Source organism: Rhinolophus sinicus, chromosome 16 (assembly GCF_057876585.1).
Source record: "Rhinolophus sinicus isolate RSI-liver-muscle chromosome 16, RSI-T2T, whole genome shotgun sequence".
Classification (NCBI taxonomy): domain Eukaryota; kingdom Metazoa; phylum Chordata; class Mammalia; order Chiroptera; family Rhinolophidae; genus Rhinolophus; species Rhinolophus sinicus.
This window is the reverse complement of record NC_142516.1, coordinates 127,890,932-127,915,240: the sequence shown is the minus strand read 5'-3', so window position 1 is coordinate 127,915,240 and position 24,309 is coordinate 127,890,932. Positions and strand designations below refer to the sequence as shown.

General features: G+C 36.8%; 1 protein-coding gene across 14 annotated transcripts in view; it reads right to left on the bottom strand.

Annotated features, from left to right (window-relative positions):
• Positions 1-24,309, bottom strand: part of NRG1 (neuregulin 1) — a 981,041-nt gene that overhangs the window by 6,250 nt on the left and 950,482 nt on the right. For 6 of the 14 annotated variants that reach the window (XM_074329680.2, XM_074329677.2, XM_074329681.2 and 3 more), the window contains 6 exons: positions 19,228-19,286; positions 12,620-12,643; positions 7,639-7,741; positions 5,977-6,103; positions 3,471-3,601; positions 2,454-2,660 (listed from right to left, as the gene is read on the bottom strand). In XM_074329680.2, the coding sequence (XP_074185781.2) occupies positions 2,454-2,660; positions 3,471-3,601; positions 5,977-6,103; positions 7,639-7,741; positions 12,620-12,643; positions 19,228-19,286 (651 nt within the window). Of the gene's footprint in view, positions 1-126; positions 269-2,453; positions 2,661-3,470; positions 3,602-5,976; positions 6,104-7,638; positions 7,742-12,619; positions 12,644-19,227; positions 19,287-19,884; positions 19,953-24,309 lie in introns of all 14 variants that reach the window. The other 8 variants (XM_074329683.2, XM_019743178.3, XM_074329678.2 and 5 more) reach the window with 5 other exon arrangements.

Below are 24,309 nucleotides of genomic sequence, written 5' to 3'. Positions count from 1 at the left end.
TCATCATGATTTTAAATAAAAACATGAGTCAAGACACGAGGGTACTAGCTCCTGGAACCCTGTCAGTTTATAAGGACCAAGGCTCAGGGATTTGGAAGGGAAAGAAGTATTACTTAAATACTATACCTTCCTAAAGGCCAAAGGGTCTTAGAGAATGAAGCCCAAATGGGGAATGGAAGAAGATCTAAGATGAGTTGCTGAGAGCTGGATCTGCATGCATTTGGATCTGTGTGCCTTGTTTCTCCTTAGCTCAGCTATAAGGTTATGTCTTATGAAAAAAAAAGAGCATAGTAACTTAGATTTATTCCTGATAACAGTGTAACACATTTGCGTGCTTTAAATTTTTCCACAAAATGCTACTTCTTAACATTCGGTTTGCAACTATCCATCCCAGTGACCAAGACATTGAAAGGTAAGCACGAGAGAACCTTATATTGGCTTGGTAGTATGTTCAATCTGTGGTCTACCTTTCTTCCAAAACTTAATGGTTGCATCAACTTTTGACTTATTTTAGTGACTGCTCAAGAGTTAGCTGTACCATGTTACCTTATGTCATATTATGTCTGATAATGCTCAGTGAATCTCATTGTCGAGACCTTGAGTGCATTGTTTTTACCAGATCATGCTTTCTTCCCCCAGAGTAAGAAGACCTGACTTGGCACTGAAGAAGATGTGGTTTATTCAAAGTCACATTTCTCAGCTTTTGATAAAAAATGGTACCAATGCATAACACTAAATGATTCATTGCTTCACACTGACATTTGCAGAATCTAATTTGACATGACCTGTGATGACACAGGATACCATCATCTGAACATTAGTTAACAGGAACCTATTCACGTTCCTGCTTGTCAGCCATGATTCAGAGTTACATGGATGTGAGATCTGGCTGTGTCTAAAGTGGGAAAGTGTCTGGATTAAAAATATTTGGGATTCAAGTTTTCACATTTTTTGCTTTGGAGATGCTTAAATTAAGTTCTCGGAGAAATATTAATCCAAATTCAATAAACAGATACAGGTGATTCACCTTTTCTCTCCACGATCTCTAGGTCATGGTGTATTTTGCAGTCCTAGAGAATATCTGGGATATACAAGGAAGCCTACCACAGTAAGGAAATGTCAGTCTTTAAAAATACGTATCACATGTAGCGATGAAGAAAGAATTTATCCCTAACCTCTTTTTTTTAGGTTTCAAAAAGATTGAATTAGGACAGATAGATTTTCTTAATACATAAAGATATAATTATATGAATTTAAGGTAATGTTTTAAACTGGTTTTGGACCATGCCTACCTTTTCATTGATTAACAAAGCAACCTTTAATTCAACAAAGCTCTGAAATACGATTTGGGAGTATCTCATATAAAGGTCCTTGAAGAACTGATTAGCAGACTGTATATGATCTGACAGCCCAGAACTGTCATCTTTTATTGTAAGTACTTCCCAGTCCATGAGTGGAAAGAGTCTATCAAAATTATCTCTATATGTAAATACCAAATAAGTATGGATTCTACATTATATAAACCTTTTAACAAAGTGGGCGAAGATTAGACTGAGACGACAATAAAGTAAACAAGCAAACCCCACTGGATTTGAAAATAAACAACAGCTTACTGATGTGCTAGAAATGCTGGTTGGGTATAACTCTCTCCCAGTTTAGGTAAAAATGGATAAAGAGAATCTATGAATTCAGTATTCCAATTAAGTGTCTCTTTCAGTTTACTTCTCTCTGTTATTTATAAATTTTACCTTTGCTGTAACTCCCCCAACCCCAATCCAATATCCACAGAAGAAAGCCAAAACATTCTGAAATAAAGGGCCATATCAAAGGCAGTATTTGTTTTGAAAAACCACCTGTGAAGACTGCCAGATGCAGCATACAAAAGATTTATTTATTCATCCCTTCTTGGAATTTCATAAAAGGGATACTCTATGGTGGAACACAAGCAGTTGGTCCCCCATGACAGTCAGCAGTGACATAGCCCTTGATTTGATTTAACTGAGTCTGGAAGGTAAGAGAGAGTTAGCACATGAGAACATGAGGTCGGCTGGACCAGAGTTTGGCTATCTGGCAAACTGGAATTATAGAAGGGTCCTTATCAATCATTGGTGCCATCTCTCTAAAGTTACAACTGAGGAAACAGATCCCGAGTGGGTCTGAGCCTAAGGTCAGAGCTAGGAACTCCAAGTTTGCTGCACCTTCCACATCAAATCACTTGAGCTCTTTAAGAGTCTGTTGCCTGTCAGCCACTGGGACGACGTGAGAAGCTCAGAAGAAATGAGTTCAGTCAGACAAAAAGGTGGCTTCATCAACTAGGAGCATTCCTAGAACAGGCAACTGTTGTGCCTTATTCTCATTAGAGTAGATTTCCTTAGGTGAGACCGCAGGTGCTCATGGGGATTCTCTTACTGGGGTTCTTTCTCCTCTGCAGTAGCTTTGCCCTTCGGTTTTACCTTTCACTATGAGGAGAGTCTCGGTAGGAGTCAGGGGTTTCTCTGGCATGCCTGAGGAAGCTGTTACATTCTCGAGGGCCTCCCATGCCATTAAGACGTCCTCTTGGGCCCCCAGTTGGGCTGCTGTGCCTACTGTTTTCTACTGATGACATCATGATGACAGAGTGGCTTTCCGAAATGATGCTTTCAGTGTGTCCATTGCTCCAGCTAGAGGGGAAATGTGAGAGACAAAGAGATACATATTTTTAAAATTATATGTAAAAATGGAAATGAAAGAAAGTGACCTGACATATATTTCAAATTATTGCTGCATCAGTAGTTCACTATGACATAACTTGTATCAGAATAGAATTGCTATAGTGATATTTGCTATAGAAAGGATCTTGATTTAGATTGGTTTTGTAAGGATCCAGTTGACTTATTTGTTCACTCATTCAACATGCATTTTATCAAACGTCACTATGTACTATGTATTCTTATAATCATTCTGTTCTTGAGTGGCTTAGGTTAAGGAAAAACACTTCTCCTATGAGCAACATTGGAAGTCTCGTGTTGCCCTTGGTAACATGCACTCAGATACTGATCACCGGGGGACTTGAGAATTTAGGGTTCAGCTATTTAACCAATTTCTCATGTGCTTTTCCCAGGGCAATTCAATCATTGGAAGAAGTCAACTTCTCAGTATTATATAGCCTCTAAGACTGACTCTTGCTACTGTAGCAATTCAGTAAGTGGTCAGGCATGAGTAAAGACAATCTCTAGAATAGGAAACAACAATCTTTGAGGTAAGTGTTACTTTCCCTTATTTGGTGATGAAAAACTTAATGCTCAAATTTAAACAGCAACTAAGTGGCAGAGCCAGCTGATATCCAAAGGCTGTTTGTCCCAAACCATATATTTAACTATCCTTCGTTTCTCCATAAGTGTCTCCTGTCCCTTTCTTAGGCAGTGATCACAAAAGGAATGTGCAAAAATTCATTCTTGGAGAAATGCCATGCAATTGTTTTATTCTCATACCTGTGACTAGGAGTCTGGGTGACAGTAGTGGAATGATGAGTTGTCGAGGTATAGTGACTGGTGGAAAAAGATGTCTCCACTTCTCTCTCAACAATATGTTCACTAGAGATGACATTTTTAGATACGTATTGCTGGATAAACAAAGAGACACAATTTGAAGATTCATGTAAATCAAAACACTAACATTGTCACACACGAAAAATTTATTCTAGGCCACATGCTTCCTAATAAATTCCATTTCTCCAATGACCAGATGGCAATTCCTATCCTGGTTACTGTGGCCTTTAGATGTGATGAATGGAGTTAATGAATTACTCTTTGGATGTGCACACAGCGTAGGTCCTACAATCACTACTCCACATTATCAGAAACAGACCTATTTTTTTCTATTTTGTTTCCAGTTGATAACATGACTAGAATTCAGTACAAATATCTGCCCAGGATCCAATTTGGGCATGTTTGTTGCAAGTGAAAGAAGACTAACGGATATTTGAGTGAAACAAAGCATGGAAACGGTTTGTCTTTTTTCAAATGTCAAATCAGTAGTATTGTTTTTCAAATCTCTATTATTTTAGATCTACCTTTCTCTTTCAATTCTCTAGTAGCCACGTTGCCCAAAGATACCACTGAAAATTTTAACTTGTTATCAGTGGTAAGACTAACAAGGCTATGTGAGAGAGTGGAAAGATTTACAGTAGTTGCCAGGGTCATATATCTTGACAAAGCATATAATGCGCTATATACACTGCAAGTAGATTCCACTTTGTTTTCATCACTAAATCACAGTGGCTGTTTGCCCTCTCTCTGTGAGAGAGGCACATTCTGAAGTTGTGTTTTAAATGCTGTTAGTATTTACACCAAATTGAGTTAAATCAGAGGAAAAGGCATGGAAAGGAATATTCTTAGATGAAATAGGGCACTTTATAATCTCCTGGGCTGTGGACTCTAAAAGAACCTGACGTATTCATGGAAACCCAAAAAATATACAACTTGAATTATGCTCGAAATTCTAGCTGTTTCTCTGACTGGAAAGGTTATTTGATGTGGATCTTTCTAGAACATACAGCTAGCTTGCTTTAAGGAAAAGGTGTCGATGTCATACATAATGGGCTATTTCTAGTCTCTGTACCATTTCACTCTTATTCCTTGGAAGGCAATGTAAGCCCAGTGAATCTAATGAAAGTAATATTCAACAATTATTGAAGACTCACTAAATGCCACTGGGCTAAGTGTTTTGTATAATTCTCTTATTCTCACAAGAACTTTTTGAAGTAGGTATTATTTTTAGGCCTGTTTTCATAATAAACAAATAAGGTTTAGAAGGTTAAAGTCCAAAGTCACACAACTAGAGCCATAATTGGAATCCAGGCAGGCATTCTGCCTCCTAAATATTACAGCATTCACAGTGACAGATTATAGGTGTGTCTCTAGTGGATGCATTTATCAACTGTGCAGAACATTCTAATGAACACTGGTAGGGGGAGGAAAGCAGCAAAGTATGTTAATACATCAGCACTTACTCTAACAGTCTCCTGAAGGTCTTTGCTACCAGACTTGCTGGTGGTTTAGTAACTACCACCTCTGAACTTGGGTCTATGATTTATTTGCTACCTTTTTCCATTGGATAGAAAATAGTAGTGCAATATAATCTTCAAGTTTTGCACTACTATAAAGCCAAACATCAGAGAGAAATGAAGAAAACAAGGTGAATTATGGTGAAATAGGAAGAGTAATACTTAAAAAGCCAGGAAAACTGAGTCCGACCCTGACCGTTATCAATAAAAGGGGAAGTTTAGAAGATGACATCTAAAGACTCTCCAGAATCTAATATTCTATGACTTAGTTATATTTAAAAGCTTGTATTTGGTAAGTTTTAAGCAAAATATACGAATGAATAAGGCTATATTTCATCTGGAGGGTTTGACATCATGTAGAAAGAGTCAGGGAATAAAAAAGCATTATGTTCTTCCAGTTCTGCTGAGAAGCAGGTTTGATAAGTCCCTTGACCTTTCCATGCCCTAATTTCTTCCTTTGTAAATCAAAATCAGCAAATCATGAGGCACTGTGAAATGCCTCTAATAAAAATCACTCTACAGCCCTTAGCTCAGTTATCAGTACTAATAAGTTACAGACTGGAGTAGCCTTCATTTCCAAATTATAAAAATAAAACATTTCCTTCTGATCCTTGTCTCATTCGTTTTATTATTTTTTTCTTTCTGTTTTTCTTTTCTTTTCTTCCAGTTATGGCCTCCCTGCAGAACAAACCCAATGTTATTATTCCAAACCCTTAATGAACACTTTAGAAGAGGAAATGTGCTGGTTTTACAGTAACCAAATCCACTTTAAAAAATGTTCCCATTATTTTCTCCTGGAGAAACCTTGGATTCCTGGAAGCCATGGAGATTAATGGCAACAGCTAAGAGCCTAAGAGCTTTAGAAAACAAACTTCAAGGTGCCTGAACAGAGGAGAGATGCTCAGCTTTTCCATTGGCCAGAGTTAACATACATTCACCAGCTGGACATTCTCGGCAGGTGGGTTAGGGTGGTGAGGCCCGTTCGCTATGTTCACCATGTTGTTTCGTTCAGACCGAAGACTCTGTCGAAGCCGGTCATGAAGCTTTTTCCGCTGTTTCCTGCAGCAGAAAAAGGGAGCATTTATTTTTTTCTATTATTTACATTTCTTAGTACAGTCAATTCTTTAATCTATCAACACATAACTCAGGCAGTGGACTGGTGGTGAGGTAAGGCAAAAGGAGAGTGTGCTATTTCATCTCAGAATCTGCCTATGGGCAGATGTGGAACCACACATTATTAGCAAATAGATTTGAGAAGCTGGATGGGATTCTTATACAAGTTTAACCGGACTGCTGAGAGATAAGAAAAAAATAACAAAAACAAAACGGAGAAGACAAGATAAATCAAGTGGATATTTGGCCAAAACCCCAACTTTCCTAATTAATTCATCTTTGCCCAAGTCTTACAAATGGTCATTTGTCTTAGGTAACAATTTATGCTGTGCAATTGATAAAGCTGATTTCATTTATAATTTTGCCTGTGTGTCTCTTAAGAAAACACGGTTAGTTTCGAATCTGTGCATTATACATAGTGTCTGTGCATGTATAACATTGTACATGAGGGTAGATATGTACGTATTTTTCCAGTGGATTTTGGCACAATTATAACATGATCCTACTCTAGTAACACTTTTTTTTGTATAAGTAGGTAATAAATATTAAAATATTGAGATTGGACCTAATAAAACTCATAAGGTAGACTCTATGAAGGCTATCTTCTATAACTTATTCAATTCTGGGAACACACTGAATCCTGAGGTATTAAGAAACATCATCTATACCCTTGATTTTATGGCATACAAGCATATTGTCTTTGTTCCTCACTGCAACATTCAGATCATAATAATATTCCCATGGCTAGTTTTGGCAAGAGAGTTTATGTGATGAAGCAACAAAACAAAACTGTTAATATTATTTCAGACTTGAAGTAGACGTTATATGTCAGGAAAAAAGTGGAGGGAATTCTTGTCACAAAATAATTGTATTTGTTAAAATGGACTTAGTTTAAAGGACCAAACATAGTGAACACAAATCTGTTTTAATGTTTTCCTTTTTGTTCTCTCAAAGCAAGTTTTGCTTGATTTTCCTCCCATGAGATTCCTTTTGTATCTCATACTTTGAGAGCATTGGAACTGTAAACTTAATTAGATGGAATTGAAAATAATTAGTAAAATGTTCAGAAAATTGCATTTCAAGCACCACCAAGTGTTTCCCTTATGTTCTAAGCATTAGTGCAAACTGGACGTGTCCTCAGCAGTGATATGACAAGCACACCTTTGGCACCTACCACTCTCCTCTCCGGGTGTGGTGCATGCACCCACATTCTCACGCACACGTCCCCAACCCTTTCTCCAGTCACAGGGCTGTGGTCATTTATCAGAAGTCTCCTAAGCATTTTCACAAATAGGCAAAGCTTTCTAATGTGATTAGGAAAGGTCTTCACCATGGATTAATGGGCAGAAACAATACGAGGGAAAGTCACCCTGCCCCCTACTGTGTTTTCAAGACTGAGCTGTGGAGGTGGGTTTCTGGCAAGTCCTTGCTGGCTGTGCTGTGTGTGTGCCTAGGAGGGGAGGCGGGGAGGAGCGGTTTACTTGGTTTTGCAGTAGGCCACCACACACATGATGCCGACCACCAGCAGGGCGATGCAGATGCCCGTGATTGTCAGCACTCGCTTCTGGTACAGCTCTTCCGCTTCTGCAAAGGGAGAAGAGCAGAGGTCACCAAAGGTCCCTGAGGTGCACTGGGACTTACAACTGAACAGTTGGCCTGCTGCATGGCATTGTCCATGTTCACAAGAAAATACATACGTGACAATTCATCACTTTTGCAGACAGACTTAAGGGACAGCATACTCTGCACTGCAATTTAAGTATAAACAGCAAAGGCAGCTGGGCCATTTACAATTAAAAAAATACTATGCTATAAAATTAATGATAAACTATAGATGTATATGCATTAAACTGGCAAATAATCAACATTGATTATAAAATTACTATTTGGTTATAACAGTAATTTTAGTTTTAAAAAAATCTCTTGCAAAGACAACAGGAATCAATGCCAAGAAAAGTAGCTGGGATTGGCACCACTGGGGCCCGCCTCTCCTCCTTTCTCCCCCCATCCCCAGCCTCTTTCGATATCCCAGCTATTTGATATTCCGGTGGTCTTTACAAAGAGCCATCATTAACTTAAAAATATATACTCAAATACATTTGCAAATATGAGCTTGACTTGTAGTTAGCAATAAAATTGGAGCAGAATTCGTATGATTTCACAATAAAACGTGAACATAAGCACACGGTATGGAGTAGCAAGGCACTGTATCAGAGAAAACCCAATATGATGGGTAGGATATTCCTGGGTCAAGGTGAAGATTTGTCCTTTGGAGGACAATTATGACTTCACCAATTCTACTTAGAGACCTCATTTATCTGTATAAGGGAACCACTAGCACAAATAATGCGTGATGTGAAATAGATTATATATTCCTGCATTGACCAACATGGAAAATTAGTTGATGTGGGTTACAGTATGGAAGTGTGACACTTCGAACTTCGAACTAAAGGTACTACTGCACCCCAAATGCAGCCAGTCTCTTATTCATGGAAGTCTTTATATTTGAAAATCAGTTTTTTTGTGGGGATAACTTGACTATACTATGGTAGGTCTGTTTCTTAACAAAACTGGCTGATTTAATGGTGAACCTGATCCCTTAGGAGCTGAGCTTCCCATCAGTCTAGTCACACTTATTAGAAGATAGTCTCAAGTTCACCGCAAAAGAGAATTCAACCAGTGCATAGTAAGCAATGTAAGCTATACTTGATAGTCTGATTAACATGCTGGTCAAGAACTGGGGACTCTTATACAAATGAAGGTCTCTTATCTAGACATCAACATGGGGCCTTATGGAACATTTTAGGTTTACATTTTCAGTCTCAGTAACCACACCTTTTTTCTCTGTTGAGAGAAGATGATTTTCAGGAAGTTTTCTTGAAATGAAAAAGTGCGTTTTAATTTCTATGATACAGTAAACCTTATTATTAAACAAAACATTTCCTACAAGCCAAGCCCAATGGTAATCAAACTCCAGTTAACAGGTCAGAAACACTGTCAAATCAAATTAATATAGCACTGATTATTACCGTGTTTCCCCGAAAATAAGACCTAGCCGGACAATCAGTTCTAATGCACCTTTTTGGAGCAAAAATTAATATAAGACTGGGTTTTATTTTACTATAACATAAGACAGGGTCTTACATAATATAATACCAGGTCTTATATTAATTTTTGCTCCAAAAGACTCATTAGCGCTGATGGCCCAGCTAGGTCTTATTTTCGGGGAAACAGGTTAACAGGAGAAGGAGAACAGAAGTCAGTGGGTAAAAGACTAGGATGCCGAAGAGATTAGACAAAAACAAACTGAAAGGATTGGGAGTGGAAAGGAAAAACAAACCAAGAGGACAGACAGACTGACAGAATGACGGAGAGAGGGAGGAAGTCATGTACGAGGGAAAACAAGGTTAAAAGTGAAGGAGCCATCTGAAGTCCCTGGCACAGCATGCCTGATACTAAGGGAGGAAAAAAGAAAGAAATAAAAGAAACTCAGAGAGAGGAAATGCTTGGGGAGGAAGAAAAGGTGGATGCAAAGTTGGAAGGGTTACCCCATACAGCATAACTCCTAGCCTAGGCCGGCCGTCAAGTGGAAGCCGCAATTAGAAAGCAAAGCAGCTGGTGCACTGCAGTGAAACAATGAAGTGGGAGACATAAGAGTGGTGTCACATATTTTCGTGCTGCAAAAGTCAAGTGAGGACGTGGAATGTGAATACTTGTATGCTAACTGCTTATGTCTACTGCCTCACCTCCCCCATAGCCACAGGACAGGGAATTACACTTTACAGTGTGTTAATCTGTGAGCTGATGCCCAGAGCCTGCTCCTTCACCTGACATTCTGATCAGTGTTGAGCACTGATGTCAAGTGATGTAAGAAGCAGAGGCACCCCCCCTGTTCCTTCCTCATGGGACCCAGGATACAGAGCAGGGCTCCTTCGGCCCTGGCAAGTTTGTTAAGAAGTAGGAGTGTGAAAGTATTATTGCCAAGAAAATGAAGACCCTGCTCTACGTGTCCTCTTTTACTCCATTTTTTCTTCTTTTAAAACAGTAAAGGTTTGGTAGCACTGACATTCTAGCTTTAGAAAAAAACTGGGAAACTGCTTCTGCAAGCTACAAAAATGGGACCTATCCAAGACTAAAGGGGGATAAAAGCATCATCCGTACTCTTACGGATTCTTTTTGACATTTTTTTTCTTTTATTGTTAATTATAAACGAATAGATTGACCTGGGCTTATGAACAAATGGTATATGATGACTTGCCCATTCTTTGTATCTTATGTAGCAAGACATTTTCCAATGAGGTCAGTCACAGGAATAAAAAGGCAGCCCAATAAAGGCCAAAGGGTAAAGCAAAAGTGCTAAAACCCAGCAGTTAAAGCCAAGACCCTTAGAATACAGATGTGCGGTTAGGATTCCGTATTCACATCAGCATTTACTGAACGCATTAAATGTTTCTCATCAAAATTTTGATTTGATTTTCCAATGGTTTACTAGATCAGGTGACCCCCCTCTTGCCCACCCCCCCCATGATATCAATATGTTAAAAGAAGAAAAATACTCGATGGAAAATAGTATAAACAATTTTCTCCCCTATTCCCCCTTATTTATTGTTTTTCCTGGTGTGACAGGGTCAATAAGGCCAGAGTAAATTAGAGGCAGTGCTAAAGGAAAAAAAAAAAAGCAGCCCTCGGTCCAGTTGGTGGATCTGCCTTAATGAGTAAAAATACTTCTGAGACTTTATGGCTTGGCTGGGCACCATGAAGAGAATCAGATCACGTTTTGTTTTGTTTTGTTTTGAGTGTGGTTTGGCCAGGCCAAGAGACAGAGGCCTTGTATTTCTCAATTTTAATTGATTTGTATGGTCTGATTTTCCTGAAGGATGGAACGCTCTAGTCCTGGGACTGTGGAGCCTCTGGAAGGATTGCCTGTAGGAGGCGTGCAGATACAAGCACAGTATGTCTTTACTGACCCTTAAGATCTTACCGAGGGAGCAGTGGTATATATGAACTATCCTTTCCCTACTTCATTGTTTGAGGATAGAAATAATAAATTCTAGAGTCAGACCCTAAAGTGATAAAGTGGGGAAAATGCGCTTAGGGCTAAACGGGAAGGTGATGGTGAAGCAATCGCCCTCCTTGCAGTAAAGGCCAATAAGCCTTTTTAGAAGTGGGACAATTTTTATCCCGAGGGAAGTAACCTGAACAGGTAACTCCGTTCATGTAGACAACCTGCCACCAGAGTGATGTTGGTGAGCCCTCTTGTGCTTCTCATTCTTGGGAGATGTTCACCGATGTACAAAGGCCCACATATAAATGAGGGGGTTTCTATCAAATGAATAGTTTCCTCTTGGGACGTTTTCGGAGGAAGGGACAATCAATTGAGTTTCTATTGCAGTGCTAGTGCCTGAAAGAGCCCCATTTTCCACCAATCATGGAAAGAGCCTTAGGTGTAGACTTGTAGACTGTGATGTTATCAGCCAAAGGGAAACAGCAGCTGGAGGGCGCGCTTGCTGCCTCATGTCACTGACATCAGCTGGATGGGGATCAGATACTCTGTCAAATAGGACATTGCTGCCCATGCTCAAGTTCCAGGGCTGTGTGCAGTATGCAGGAGGCCTGGGCTATGGAGGCTCTGCGAATATGGCATGGTTTCCCCTCATCCTGAGACTGGCCTTTTCTACCAACTATTTAGGATGAAGGCCTTCAAAAGGAGCATGCCCCAAATTCGTATGCTCATAGGAGATATTTTATGTTTACAGTGTGAAAAATTCTATTTGATTACTTGTCTGGGTAATCTTAGTGACTCAAGTTTAATTCCATTAGCACGGGAACTTCCACCTAAAATAGCATCAGGCTTATTTCTTTCTGTTTTCTATTTCCTTGCTCATAAGATAACGAGATTGTCCAGAGTCGTGCTTGAATATCTCCAGAAAACAGAGCAATTAATATCTGTTCATATAATGTTGTGATGCAATATAAGGACTTCATATGTTACTATATTAAATATATGATTTTTACATTGAATGTAAAACTCCCATCAGCCTAACATGTGGTGTGCTTTTTAAGGGGATGCATTTAAAGCTTCTTCGGTTCTCAGGCCCCTGGTGTGGTTGTTTTCCTCCTGTAGCCTTATGTACCACTCCAACTTACCCCAGCTCTGAAATAACAGCATGGCCAGATCCAATCAGTGAGTCAAGTAACGTGGGATATACATGAATTTGCAGCAGGTAACGTGATTTTAAACTCTAAGTGAAGCTTGGGAATCTAAAAGCTGCTGCACTCAGTAACATTTCAGTAAACTAATCATAGGTTGAAGGCAGAGAAATCATTGTTATAGCTGTATGACCCCTTCTAAAGAAAAAGGAAATTAGTTAGGAACTGAAAGGTAAGAGAAGGAAGGGAAAAAGATTTCAGCTCATAGGCTCTAAATTCTGCAGGCTAAAAGGAATGATGATTGGTCCATACCCATAAATTCAATCCCAAGATGCTCTGCCAATGCAGAAAGTTGATAAAAAAAAGAAAGAAAGGGAAAAAGTTTCAGAAAAGAGCAATACACTGCACTCCAAAACACATTACACATGACTCTTACGGCTCTGTGCGTGCACATCGAACAGGACAAGTGCTGGTGGTTAATTAAGCAGTGCTCAGGTACGCCTCCATGCATCCACATGGGGAACTTCTCTTTTAAGAGGTGTGCAAATACCAGCACAGTATGTCTTTATTAACCCTTAAAAGACTGTACTGAGAGAGCAGCTGTATAGCTGAACTATCCTCTATGTACCCTCATTGCTTGGGAATAGAAGTATCTTATTTATAGTCAAAAAAAGGCATTTAGTATTCTTTCATTCCTGTCTTGTTAAAAGGCAGAAGTTCCAGGAAAGTAAACTTTTGTTGTTGTTTTACCCAAAGACACACAGTGGCAGAGCCAGGAATAAAAGTCAAGAGGGTAGTAATTTGGTCTGAAAATTTTATCACGTTGGATTTATATTTTCCATTAGTTATGGTTGACTATTTTTTACTGCTTTGGTTATTTTAAAAAAAACCTCTATTTCTTTTTCTCCTAAGCTTTCTCCAACACTTACAGGATATTTAACAAACACTTCTGCCCCCAAAACCAGAGAGAGCATTGGGGCATCAGAAGCTGTTTCCAGTTTATTTTTTCATATAATTCCTTTGTGGTACAGGAAACTCAATTTTTTTTTTTTTTTGGTAAAAAAAAATTGTAAAAAAAGGGGGGGGGAGGATATAATTCCTGAAGTCTTTCGTTCATTTTAATTTTATTTTATTACTCCCTCAAATAACAGAGGCCAATTTCATAATCACTCCACAGTGCTGAGCTCCGACAGGCCCAGGCATTTAGAAGACCTGAGGGTGGCTAGGGGAAAGGAAGGCAGAGGTGGGAGCCCCCAGCCCCTCTCTTGGTCCTGGCAGATCTGACTGCAGAGCCACCAAGATTCCAGGACTAGCAGAACCTGCATAGGCTCAAATGAGGAAATGGGAAAATGGGGCAAATTAGAACAAAACCTCTGGAAATCATACTCCATTCTTGAAACAAAAATTTTTAATCAAGTTTCACAAGGTTGAACTCTTTCAGAGTTCCTAATTTGTGCAAATGTGGTGGAGAGGCAGGGGCAGACTAAAAACAGAGATTCGGAGGTCTACATTTTATCCCTTGAACACTGATCAGAGAGAAACCAGGGTAGTCCAAAAATACAACAGGACATCTCTTAAATTTGAAAACTTGTGGAGGAGGGGTATTTTTCTTATAAAACCACGAGTTTGGGCTTGAACAAAACACCTTAGAGCGAGAGGGAGGTGTGCGGGACTCATCCTGGTTTTAGGTCCTGTCTCTGCCATTTAGCGATTCAGTGACTTGGACAAGATAATTTGTCACTGACAAAATGCTTATGATATAAACACATGCCTCACAGGGCTACTTTGGGGACTAAAGGAGCCACAAAATATGTCTGCCAACAGCAGACAAGTTTAACAGCTCAGACCAATTACAGCTTGTAGGTTTACTTTTGACTAATTGCATGGCTAGGAAAACTGAATGCTCCTGATACATGTCAAGGATTTAGACCTTAAAAACTTTCCAGGAAATGAAGTTTCCCAGATTAAAACATTATATATATATATATATATATATATATATATATATATATATATTCAAATAGTAAATTGAGTAATGAGAGGCACTGCATATAATAGAGTCCCCTCTGCCTTGGGGCCAGGGTACTCAGGCAAATAACCAAAATTTTCATAAATTAAGAGCCAGAGGATGTAGGGTTAATTTGGTTGCACAAAGTTCACAGTAAAATAACAATTTATTCAAATCCAAACAAATTTCTCTTGTCTATTTGCAACATGCAATTTGACAAATGGATTTTTTTTTCTCTTTGTTTCCTTCATATAAACTTTGGAACATCAAGGTATAAAAAAATTCATTTTCTGAGGAAATGATACATTTCCTTCCACATTTCCACGAGGATGTGATTCAGTTTTTCTCCCTAGAAACCAGTCCATCTCTCGCCTTTCCCTCCTACCAGCCAGTAATAATTTAAGGGTTAAAATAAAGAGATATCTGCAGAAACTCTTTCCAGAGAATAATTATTCCATGCCTACATGAACACTGCTAATGATATATATTAGTTGCATAGAAAGCTTGGTTAAGTCTTCAATAAAATTAGTAGCATGCCCATGCATACATATTACTGCATTTACAGTTTTATAGGTAAGTCTGTGAGCCTAACTATAATTTCATTTCATGGGAAGTCATTCATATCAGGCAGCTCCAATTTCAAATAATTCAAAGGGAAATTGGTACTTAAAATTGGAATCTCTTCTGTCCATAAGCTCTAACAAGGAAACAAGCAGAGGAAACATGCATCATTCTAGACCTGGAGCAAATAATGCTCCAATTTATTTTTACTATTGGTGGCTACATTTCTTTCCTTGTGAGTCAAGAAAAGCAGACTACACAAACACTTTTCATTCTATGAAGAGATTATTACTTTCTGTCTGTTCTATTTAATCTAATGTTGGCTTAGGCTCATTATGTAGCCTACGCTTCCTATTGAACCTCTGCCTAGCCACTACATTTCTCAAATTAAATTAATAATTCAAAAACACAAAGGTTACTGTAAACAATTTAGTTTCCTTTTCTACATGTGATTTCCTGCTGTACAGTAAGCAATATAAAAAATTTATATATGAGAGTCTTCAGGAAATATTACATATTGACTCACGAATCCTTTGTTTAGGATTTTACAGTTGTTTGAAGAAAACTGATTAACCCATAGGTTAATTTAAATTTTCAATTCCATTCGAGAAAAGAACAATGAAACAACTTTCTTTTACCAAAATGATATGTACATGCAACTATGGTTTCTGTTAAAATTGGAAGACATTCAGGATTTTACTCTTTAACATCTTGGGCTTCCTTATGGAAATAATCTCAGAGATTTATGTGTAGTCTTTACTTTCTGCACCTCTGAGATTTCTAAAGTTGTTCTGGCAATGCCAGTTCTAAACAGGACCAAATTAGTGTCTGACTTTTAATTTCAACTTACCTTTATAACTGTAGATACTTTTTTTTTCACATATACCAATCCATATTGCCATTGAGCCCTTCAAAATGTAATAGGAGACTTTCTCCTTACTTCCAAGTTACCATGTACACAAGAGTACACTCACAAACATACACAGTAAAATCTCACTAGTACTCAGCTGGAATTTATAATTTTGTCATAGATTGAGTGTGCCTTTATTCTAGTGTCAGCAGGATACACATGTTTGATAAATTAATAACTTCAACAGGTTTTTAAAGCATTTAGAAATCAACACAAATAATTTATGCACTAGTAACCTATGATTCAAAACTACTTTTAAGGATATCGGCTAAGGTTACCTATTCTGAGAATATGCCTAAAACTTCTAAAATAATACTCGTTTAAATATTCCATAATTTGGTCTATTCCATAATTGAGTCCTATTATATGTTAGTTTATATATAACATACTTGCCCCATACTTCTTCTAACTATTGAAGCTGTGAGTGTTTTTTCTTTCTCTCTTCATAAAGTCTATAAATTGATTATGGATTCCCTGTACACACACATACACACACACACACACACACACACGTATACACACACAAATGAACACAATCCTTTCAAATAGGATTTCTGTGTCAATTGGTCAAATTTGAAGCTGACTAGCCTTGACATTATTGTCCTAGAAAATACTATAAATATGTTTTATTTCAAGGCACATGGCTGCCTTCAAGAAAGCCATATAAAATACACATTTGTTCCTTTCTTTCATATTTTAAATCAGTTTTTATAAATCAATACATGTCCAAAAGGACACTCTGATCAGAAAAGTTGCATCAAATCCTAATAATGCAATTTATGTGCTAATAAGCATTGTAAAATTCTACATTCTTTTAGAATGTTATTTTTCAACTGAAAATGTGGTTTGGTAAGTTGAAAAATGTTTCTCTTTAAAGCTGGGGAATATCTTTTCTTTTAAAATTTATGTTAATGTGTTTCAAACTTTATGAACACACAGACAATCCAATTTTAAACATTAGTACTGTGGCAACAGTTTTTATTCTTTGTGCAGCCCTCACTGCTACTTGAACATAAAGTTCTTAGAGCAGTAAAAATTTATTTTCCTGCCTTCTAGTGGGGAGTGTGCAGAAATGAAAATTGACAGTTGAAAACATAGAGGTTAGAAAATTAACTTTGGGCAAGACAACTTTGGAAAGCAGTTTCTGATTGCCAGTCATTGTTTTTCCAGGCATGAAGCAGCCCAGATGCGGTCATTACAGATTTTTGTTCATAAATGTGCTTCCTAGCAATCTGTGTTAAATCAGGTTAAATATGAATGCTGCTTTCCTGATGCCTTCCAAAAGTGCCACTGAAAGCTTAATAAAGAATTTATTTGAGGAATCACATTCTGATTAAATACTAAGTTGCTTTTTAAAATAATGTCTTATGAAAGAAAATATTCTAAAAGAGAAGTTGAGAACATTTTCTCTCGTTACAGCTGCATTATTATTTTGAGAAATACTTTCCTTTGTAATGCTTGTCTATATAGTGCCCCAACATTGCCTTCAGTGTACAATGTAACACCTAAAATTTAAGTATAATGCAAATATCCAGAATTTTCATTAAATTATACAACATAATTTCATTATATTTATACAGGTACATGAATTTGATAACGCTATTAATATTTGAATACAAACACACATTTCTAAAAGCAATGGTTTTAATATATTAAGCAAAATTATATTATTTCCCTTCTATCTTTACTTTCCATTTATCTATATTTAAAAGAAAAAAACCCTTAATCTATAGGTATGGAGAGAAAAATTCTGTTCACTAAATGTGTATTATTTAAAGATTTGTGAATAAAGTGAAGGCTGTGTTTGAAAATTTAGTAACGTCAATTCACCTATTTCCAAAACAGAAAATGGCCGATAACATAATCTTTGATTTGTAGTCTATATAAATACATAATAAATATCATTTCAGCAAATAAATGATTGAATATTATGGGTCTAATCTCCCCATAATGCATATTGAATTTATTTTTCCATAGGATTTACTCTTCGATGACTATTAACACGAGGAACAGAATCTTATTCTTTGCATGCATATGAGTAAGCATAAATACCTGATTCTCTTAGGGCCCCCAAATGACTAGCTTGTGTCACTGTTTCTTGTGTTGCATACATTTGCACTGCAATAAGCTATGTGAAATATTTTTCAGGATAAGCAATTGACAATTTAAATCAGAGGTTGACAAATCCAGTCCACTGCCTGCTTTTGTAAATAAAGTTTTAATAGCACACAGCCATGCTCATTTGCTTATGTATTATCTTCTGCCGCTTTTGTGCTATAATGGCAGAGTTGAGTAGTTGTGACAGCAAAGATATCACCTACAAGCCCTTAAGTGATACTTTACAGAAATATATATATATATATATATATATATATATATATATATATATATGTATATGTGTGTGTGTGTATATATATATATATATATATATATATATATATATATATATATATCAACCTTTGATCTAAATGGCTAGCAATGTGGAATCCATTTTAAATACAATGCTTTGAAAGCTCAAGAATTAAAAGCTATAGTCCCAATTCACAATTGTAGGACAAATTCATAGTTTAGTTGTCTATGCATTTATATGCAGTGTGAACTGGAATTTTAGGAACGATGTTCATAACCTCATGAGGCCATAGAAATCCATCAGAATTTCCCAATTCGGCATTTAAACATATTTATCTCGAAGTGAACTGTTATATTTCAAAGTAAATAATAAATATTTTATAACAACTATTTTCTGCTAAAATTATCATTGAAACTAGCATAAAGAAATGCTAATATAAATAAATGATTGTTTAAATTAGTTCCAAGTCACTTGTTTCCTAAGCAATATAAATAGAAGCCAGTCTACCTTATTTGCTGTGAAATGTTTGTTTTTAATTTTTCCTACTCAGTGCTTTTTTATACCTACATGCAAACTGCTGGTTGATGAAGAAAAACATCTGAACTCTTTTTCTTATGTTTATTTGTTATAAATACATTCTGAACCAAAATTAACTTACCATCATTTCAAGACCATATTGGTTACAGCTTAGCCACATCTTTTTCAGCATGTTGTCATTTTATAAAGAAGATGGACTGGTCAGTGGAATGATTTTTATTTTATCAATAAAAGTGAGACTTTTAAATACCTTTATTATAATTGCACTGCTTGATATTGACTATCATTTTGTATCACATTATTCAGTATCAGTTTCAGAAACATCGGGAGCCTCACACTCCTATGAGATTCTCACAGCCAACTAGTGACGAACAGAGGAAGTAATACAATCGCTTTTGTTAATGTTCTCATGCGACAGGCAGAGGCAGTCAGTGTTAGACCTGGTAAAACACATCTAGCTCTAGGTGAAATCTGAGGGGAGATGCAGCAACAAGAAAGCAGCACCGACTGAGCATGCTCCTATTCAGGCAGAGACAGAAAGGGAGTGGACGTACTGTAGAAGCTGGCCATTACGTAGTTTTGGCAGCGATCACCAGTAAACTCATTTGGGCACCTGAGAGAAGAAACAAAAAACAATGGTAGAAAAAACAGAGAAAAAGAGAAGAGGTGAACATATGCTAGAAAGAAGCTCCTTCAGTGTCATTTGACTGAACTTGGTGAGTTCAACCTCAGGAACTGAGTCTTTGTCCTAATCATGGCTTTCAGACTCTGGCATGTCCCCCAAAGGGTTAAAATTTTGGACAAATGTAGCCGTTGGGTTTATAGGATAGAAAGACCCCAGCAGTTCAAATGACTGCTTTCTTTCAAAGGGAACTACTTAAAATTAAATTTGATGTTTTCTTCATCTCAGTTTTCCATTTGATAGCTTTGGTCAAAACATTGGAAATAAATGTTCTTTTTGGTTGGCTTGCCTGCCATGGTTGCAAGCAGCACTGGCCATCCCGATGGGTCATTCTTTTAAATTTGTGACCTTTGGGGCCCATGTTGAGAGATAGTTAAACAAGGTCAGATTGAATAGTTTATGCACCGAGTGGTTAAACCATAATTAGAACAAAATGAATCAGTTACAACTGAACTGTAAAAACACCAAGTGGTAGTGACTCTTGCTGTAATTTGTGGGAGAAAGCAAATTTCAGATTATTTTAACATACTTTCTTGGTTTTGGACTTTCATGGGCACATTCTCAGTACATCTCGCTCCAGTGAATCCAGGTTGGCACCTAGAGGGCAAAAATGTGATAAGCAATAGAGTGGCTAAAGACACAGAACTTTCACACTGGCAATTTTCCTCCTATGGAATATGGAGAGTCCTACAAATGACCTGGTGACCAAACAACATAAAGAAAAGGAAAAGACAAAACATTTAGAAAACCATGTCCCATGAAAACTGTGGAGTATATATTTTTGTTATTACTTGCTTTAGTCCTCATAAGATCAGTTAACTGAAATTTAACTAGAGTGAGGTTGAAAAGTTGAATGTGGTCGGCAAGGCCTGAGCAGCTAAGCCATTTTCTTTCCCTTTCGCATGTGCTTCTCTGCCACTGATCATTGCCTCTTCCTATGTTAATCAGGGTGATCACTTCATAAGGTATATAAATGTCTAATCACTACGTTTACACCTCAAACTAATATAATTTTATATGCCAACTGTAACTGAAAAATACATTTACAAAATAAACACTGGTTTTGGTGAGAGCTTACATGGATCGATCCATAATCTTCAATTATTTAAATGATTCTGAGTTTTTTTCTTTCATAGACATTCAATTTTGTACTTATTTCGCAGGTATTTTTATAAGTTACATCATCAACCTATAATATAAGTTAAGCACTTTCACACTCCAGTGATTACTGACAAGAAAAACTACATTCTCTATTTTTTTAAAGATATTACAAATTAGGTCTCATTTTTAGTGTTGAAAGACAGAAAAAGGCAGAGTTGTTTTTTTTTTTAATTAGAACATATTCCACTTCATCCAAGTACCCCTAAATGAAAGACAAATACATTTTAAAAATTTAAGCACTTGTTCTTCTAAGTAGTACTTGACATATATCAATTTACTTTTAAGGTAAAACTATTGTGAAATTGTATAAAATTTACATTTGACTCACTCACGTACATTTACCTGTCCAAATTCTAGAATCCTGATACAACATTGTTGTTGAGGTCATGCAGTGGGGCTACTGTGTAGAACTACGGAAATCCTTTACAACTGCTCTTTTTGTGTTGTTACTCCAGTAAATAAAGCATTTCAGATTGGATTCATTCTACTCAATACTCTAATAATTTGGGCCATCAAAGGTACTAGGAAGCAAATATATTTTCAGATGCTCAATACCCACAGCCATGATTATAGTTCAAATCACTTACCTAATATAATTTAGCTCTGAGAGCACATACCTCATAATTTACATATTACCCTTTCTTCGCCAGAGTAAATAAGAATAAACACTATCTTTTGGCATCAAAGAGATGTGAATAAAAGTATTCATTTTTACTAATGTAAGGGTGATTTTTAAAAATTTCCCTTAAAGTCAGATTCAATGTCAAAAAATGTTATCATTTGATTTGATATATCTTATTCTCCTATTTCATGAAGAATGGCCTGCAAGATAAGATATTGGCAGTTCCAAATTTTTAGTCCCATGCGTACTTGTGTAAACTTAAAGTATAAATGATCATTAACAATATATCAATAAGCTTAACAACAAATATTTTGTATTAATTTATATAGTCCTTTTGAATGCTTCAAAACACTTTTATATAAACAAACTGGCTATTTTCAGTTAGAATATTTTTGCTGCAATAAATAGAAGATTTACCTAGAAAAAATACATAAATAAAAACTATACCCCGTGAAGTTGGGTCATTTATCATAAAGATGTCATTCTACATGCTTCAGTAAGAATGTCTTGACAGATATACAGAGGATGCCAAAAAAATGTAAACACATTTTAAGAAAGGAAAAAACTGTTATTAATTGTAATACTCAATATATACCGATAACAAAACATGAAAACAAGTCACGTTTGACTTCTGCAATTACAAGAGGTGCTCGAAGTGGTTACCATCAGCGTCCAGACACTTCTGATTACGGCGAACTACTGCATGAGCAATGCTGATCGAAGTGTCCACTTGTACACATTTTTTTGGCACCCCTGATATAAGAAAATACATGGAAAGTTATTTTCCATATAAATTATTTAAAATAATTTCTGAAGTATTTGGGATTTTTATTTGTGTCTTTGTTTCTGAACAGGACTAATATAGACATATCCTACAATTAAGCAGGTAATTCCACAAGTAAAGGTATATTTTATAATGACCATTTCATCTTACCTATTGACCTTCTTGAAAAAAAATTGAAATTCTCATATTGATTACAGAATAACCCACTTGTTTCATACAAAGAACATGGTATAAGATATGTGAATATTACGTGTTTGTGTATGTACGTATGTCTGCTCAATACCCATAGCCATGATTCTTACTAACGGTCCATCTGTACCATAACTATCATGCAAAGCACTTACCTAATGTGTGTGTAGGAGGGAGGGGAGAAGGAGGGAAAGATGGCGAGAGAGAGAGAAACAGAGATAGAGATAGAGAGAGAGAGAGAGGCTATTCAAAGTAAGAAATGCACTTATTTAAAGATCATGAAATTAACAAATAGCTGAGGAATCATGCTAAGAGAAAGAATATTCATTTTATTAGAAAATCATCATTTATGCATCTTAGATGACAGTTTTACGATCAGAGGGCACAGAACAACTAGGTGAAGGGGATCAAAAATGTTACCCCATCAATTTTCTATTTAGTATGAACTACTAAAACGATGGTTCATGGGAAACTAGCATTATGGGATGGTGGTTTATCTCTATCATAAGATGATACAGAATATTTGGTGCAGTAACACTAGGTCTTAAGATATGATTTTTCAATTTTTTTTTTTGGAATTACCAGCTATATCTGAACCATTAGTATGATTTCGCTAATTTTGACCTTCACTCAGATAAACTGTCTTAGTGTAAAGCCTTATTCTTCTTCAGTGTGGTCCATGGCCCAATAGTACCAGCATCTCCTGGGGTCTTGTTAGTAGAAATGTAGAATTTTAGGCTCTGGTATAGAACTACTAAATAAGACTCTGCATTTTAAGAAGAGCACCAAGATATTGGTATGTACATTAAAGTGTAAGGTGTCAGGGACCCTGACCTTGGAAGATGGAGACTAAAGACCCGCTATCTTGGCACCTGAGTATCTTGCGGCTTGGATGAGCTGCCCACTGGGTGTCACTGGGCCTTAGTTTTCCCCAGGGAAAAGATGAAGAGATTTAACTAAGTGATTATCAAAGGTTTCTTTACCGCAAATGTTCTGGGAATCGAAACTCATCCTAACACATGGAATCATTGTGAGAAAACCCTGACATCATTTCTTCTGAATTCATTACCAGTCAGGAAGGGCTCAAGTACTTTTTAAAAACATTTTTAATAGAATGGCTTTTTAAGGGGGGTGGGGGGTGGGGGGTGGGAGATGAGGGTAAGGGGGATCGAATATATGGTGATGGAAGGAGAACTGACTCTGGGTGATGAACACACAATGGGATTTATAGATGATGTAATACAGAATTGTACACCTGAAATCTATGTAATTTTACTAACAATTGTCACCTCAATAAATTTAATTAAAAAAAAAAAAAAAAAGACAATCACGGAGGTAAAACAAATTGCAAATACCTATTCCTAAGCAATTCAAATGCTCAGCAACAATAGCCATTGTGTAATTTTTGTGGACATCTAGAATTGTTGCCAAGTCAAAATGAAGGAAATGGAAACTGATATACTTTTTGCATAAGCAAACCGCAGACTTCATTGATTGTATAGAGAAAGCGTATGCAAATGAAAACGCTCTGATCTATAAACTCTGAATAAAATTCTATGGAATTACTACTAAAAGAATAGGGAGACTATCTGGCTTCTGACATATTTCTATATTAGCATTATATGTTAAGCATCCAATCTATCACTTTCCTTGAATTTAAGAGTATGGCAAATTTAATCTGATTTTGAACAACATGCTTTGGCATGAGTCTGAGCAAATTCCAAGAATTTTTTTTTCCTAGAAGAACCTGTTTGAATAAAAATCAAGCCCCTATTGTATTAGCTCCAAAAATACATGTACCATTTGTTTCACCGATTAGATGAGAAAATGGAAATCACTTTTATAATTTTAGTATTTGCTCATAATGTGATAAACAATCTTTGTTCTATATTTGCTTTTAATGAGATGAAAATTGACAGTTTTGTCTGAACTTAAGCATCACTTCTTTCAACTAACCCTGATCCTCACCTTCCCCATCTCCCCACTAACACACCCTGGGTGGGGATCCCCTCTCGGCACTCACATGGCACCCTGTCCGGATCTCTTTCACTGCCCTTATCTACCTGTATTGTGATTATCTTTTTGTGAGGATAGTGACCATATTTTGATCATTTTGTATCTCTGATGTTTAGCACAGTGCCCAGCTCATAAAGGGCTCTTATGTCTGTTAAACTGAGCCTAAGATAGGATCAGACTGC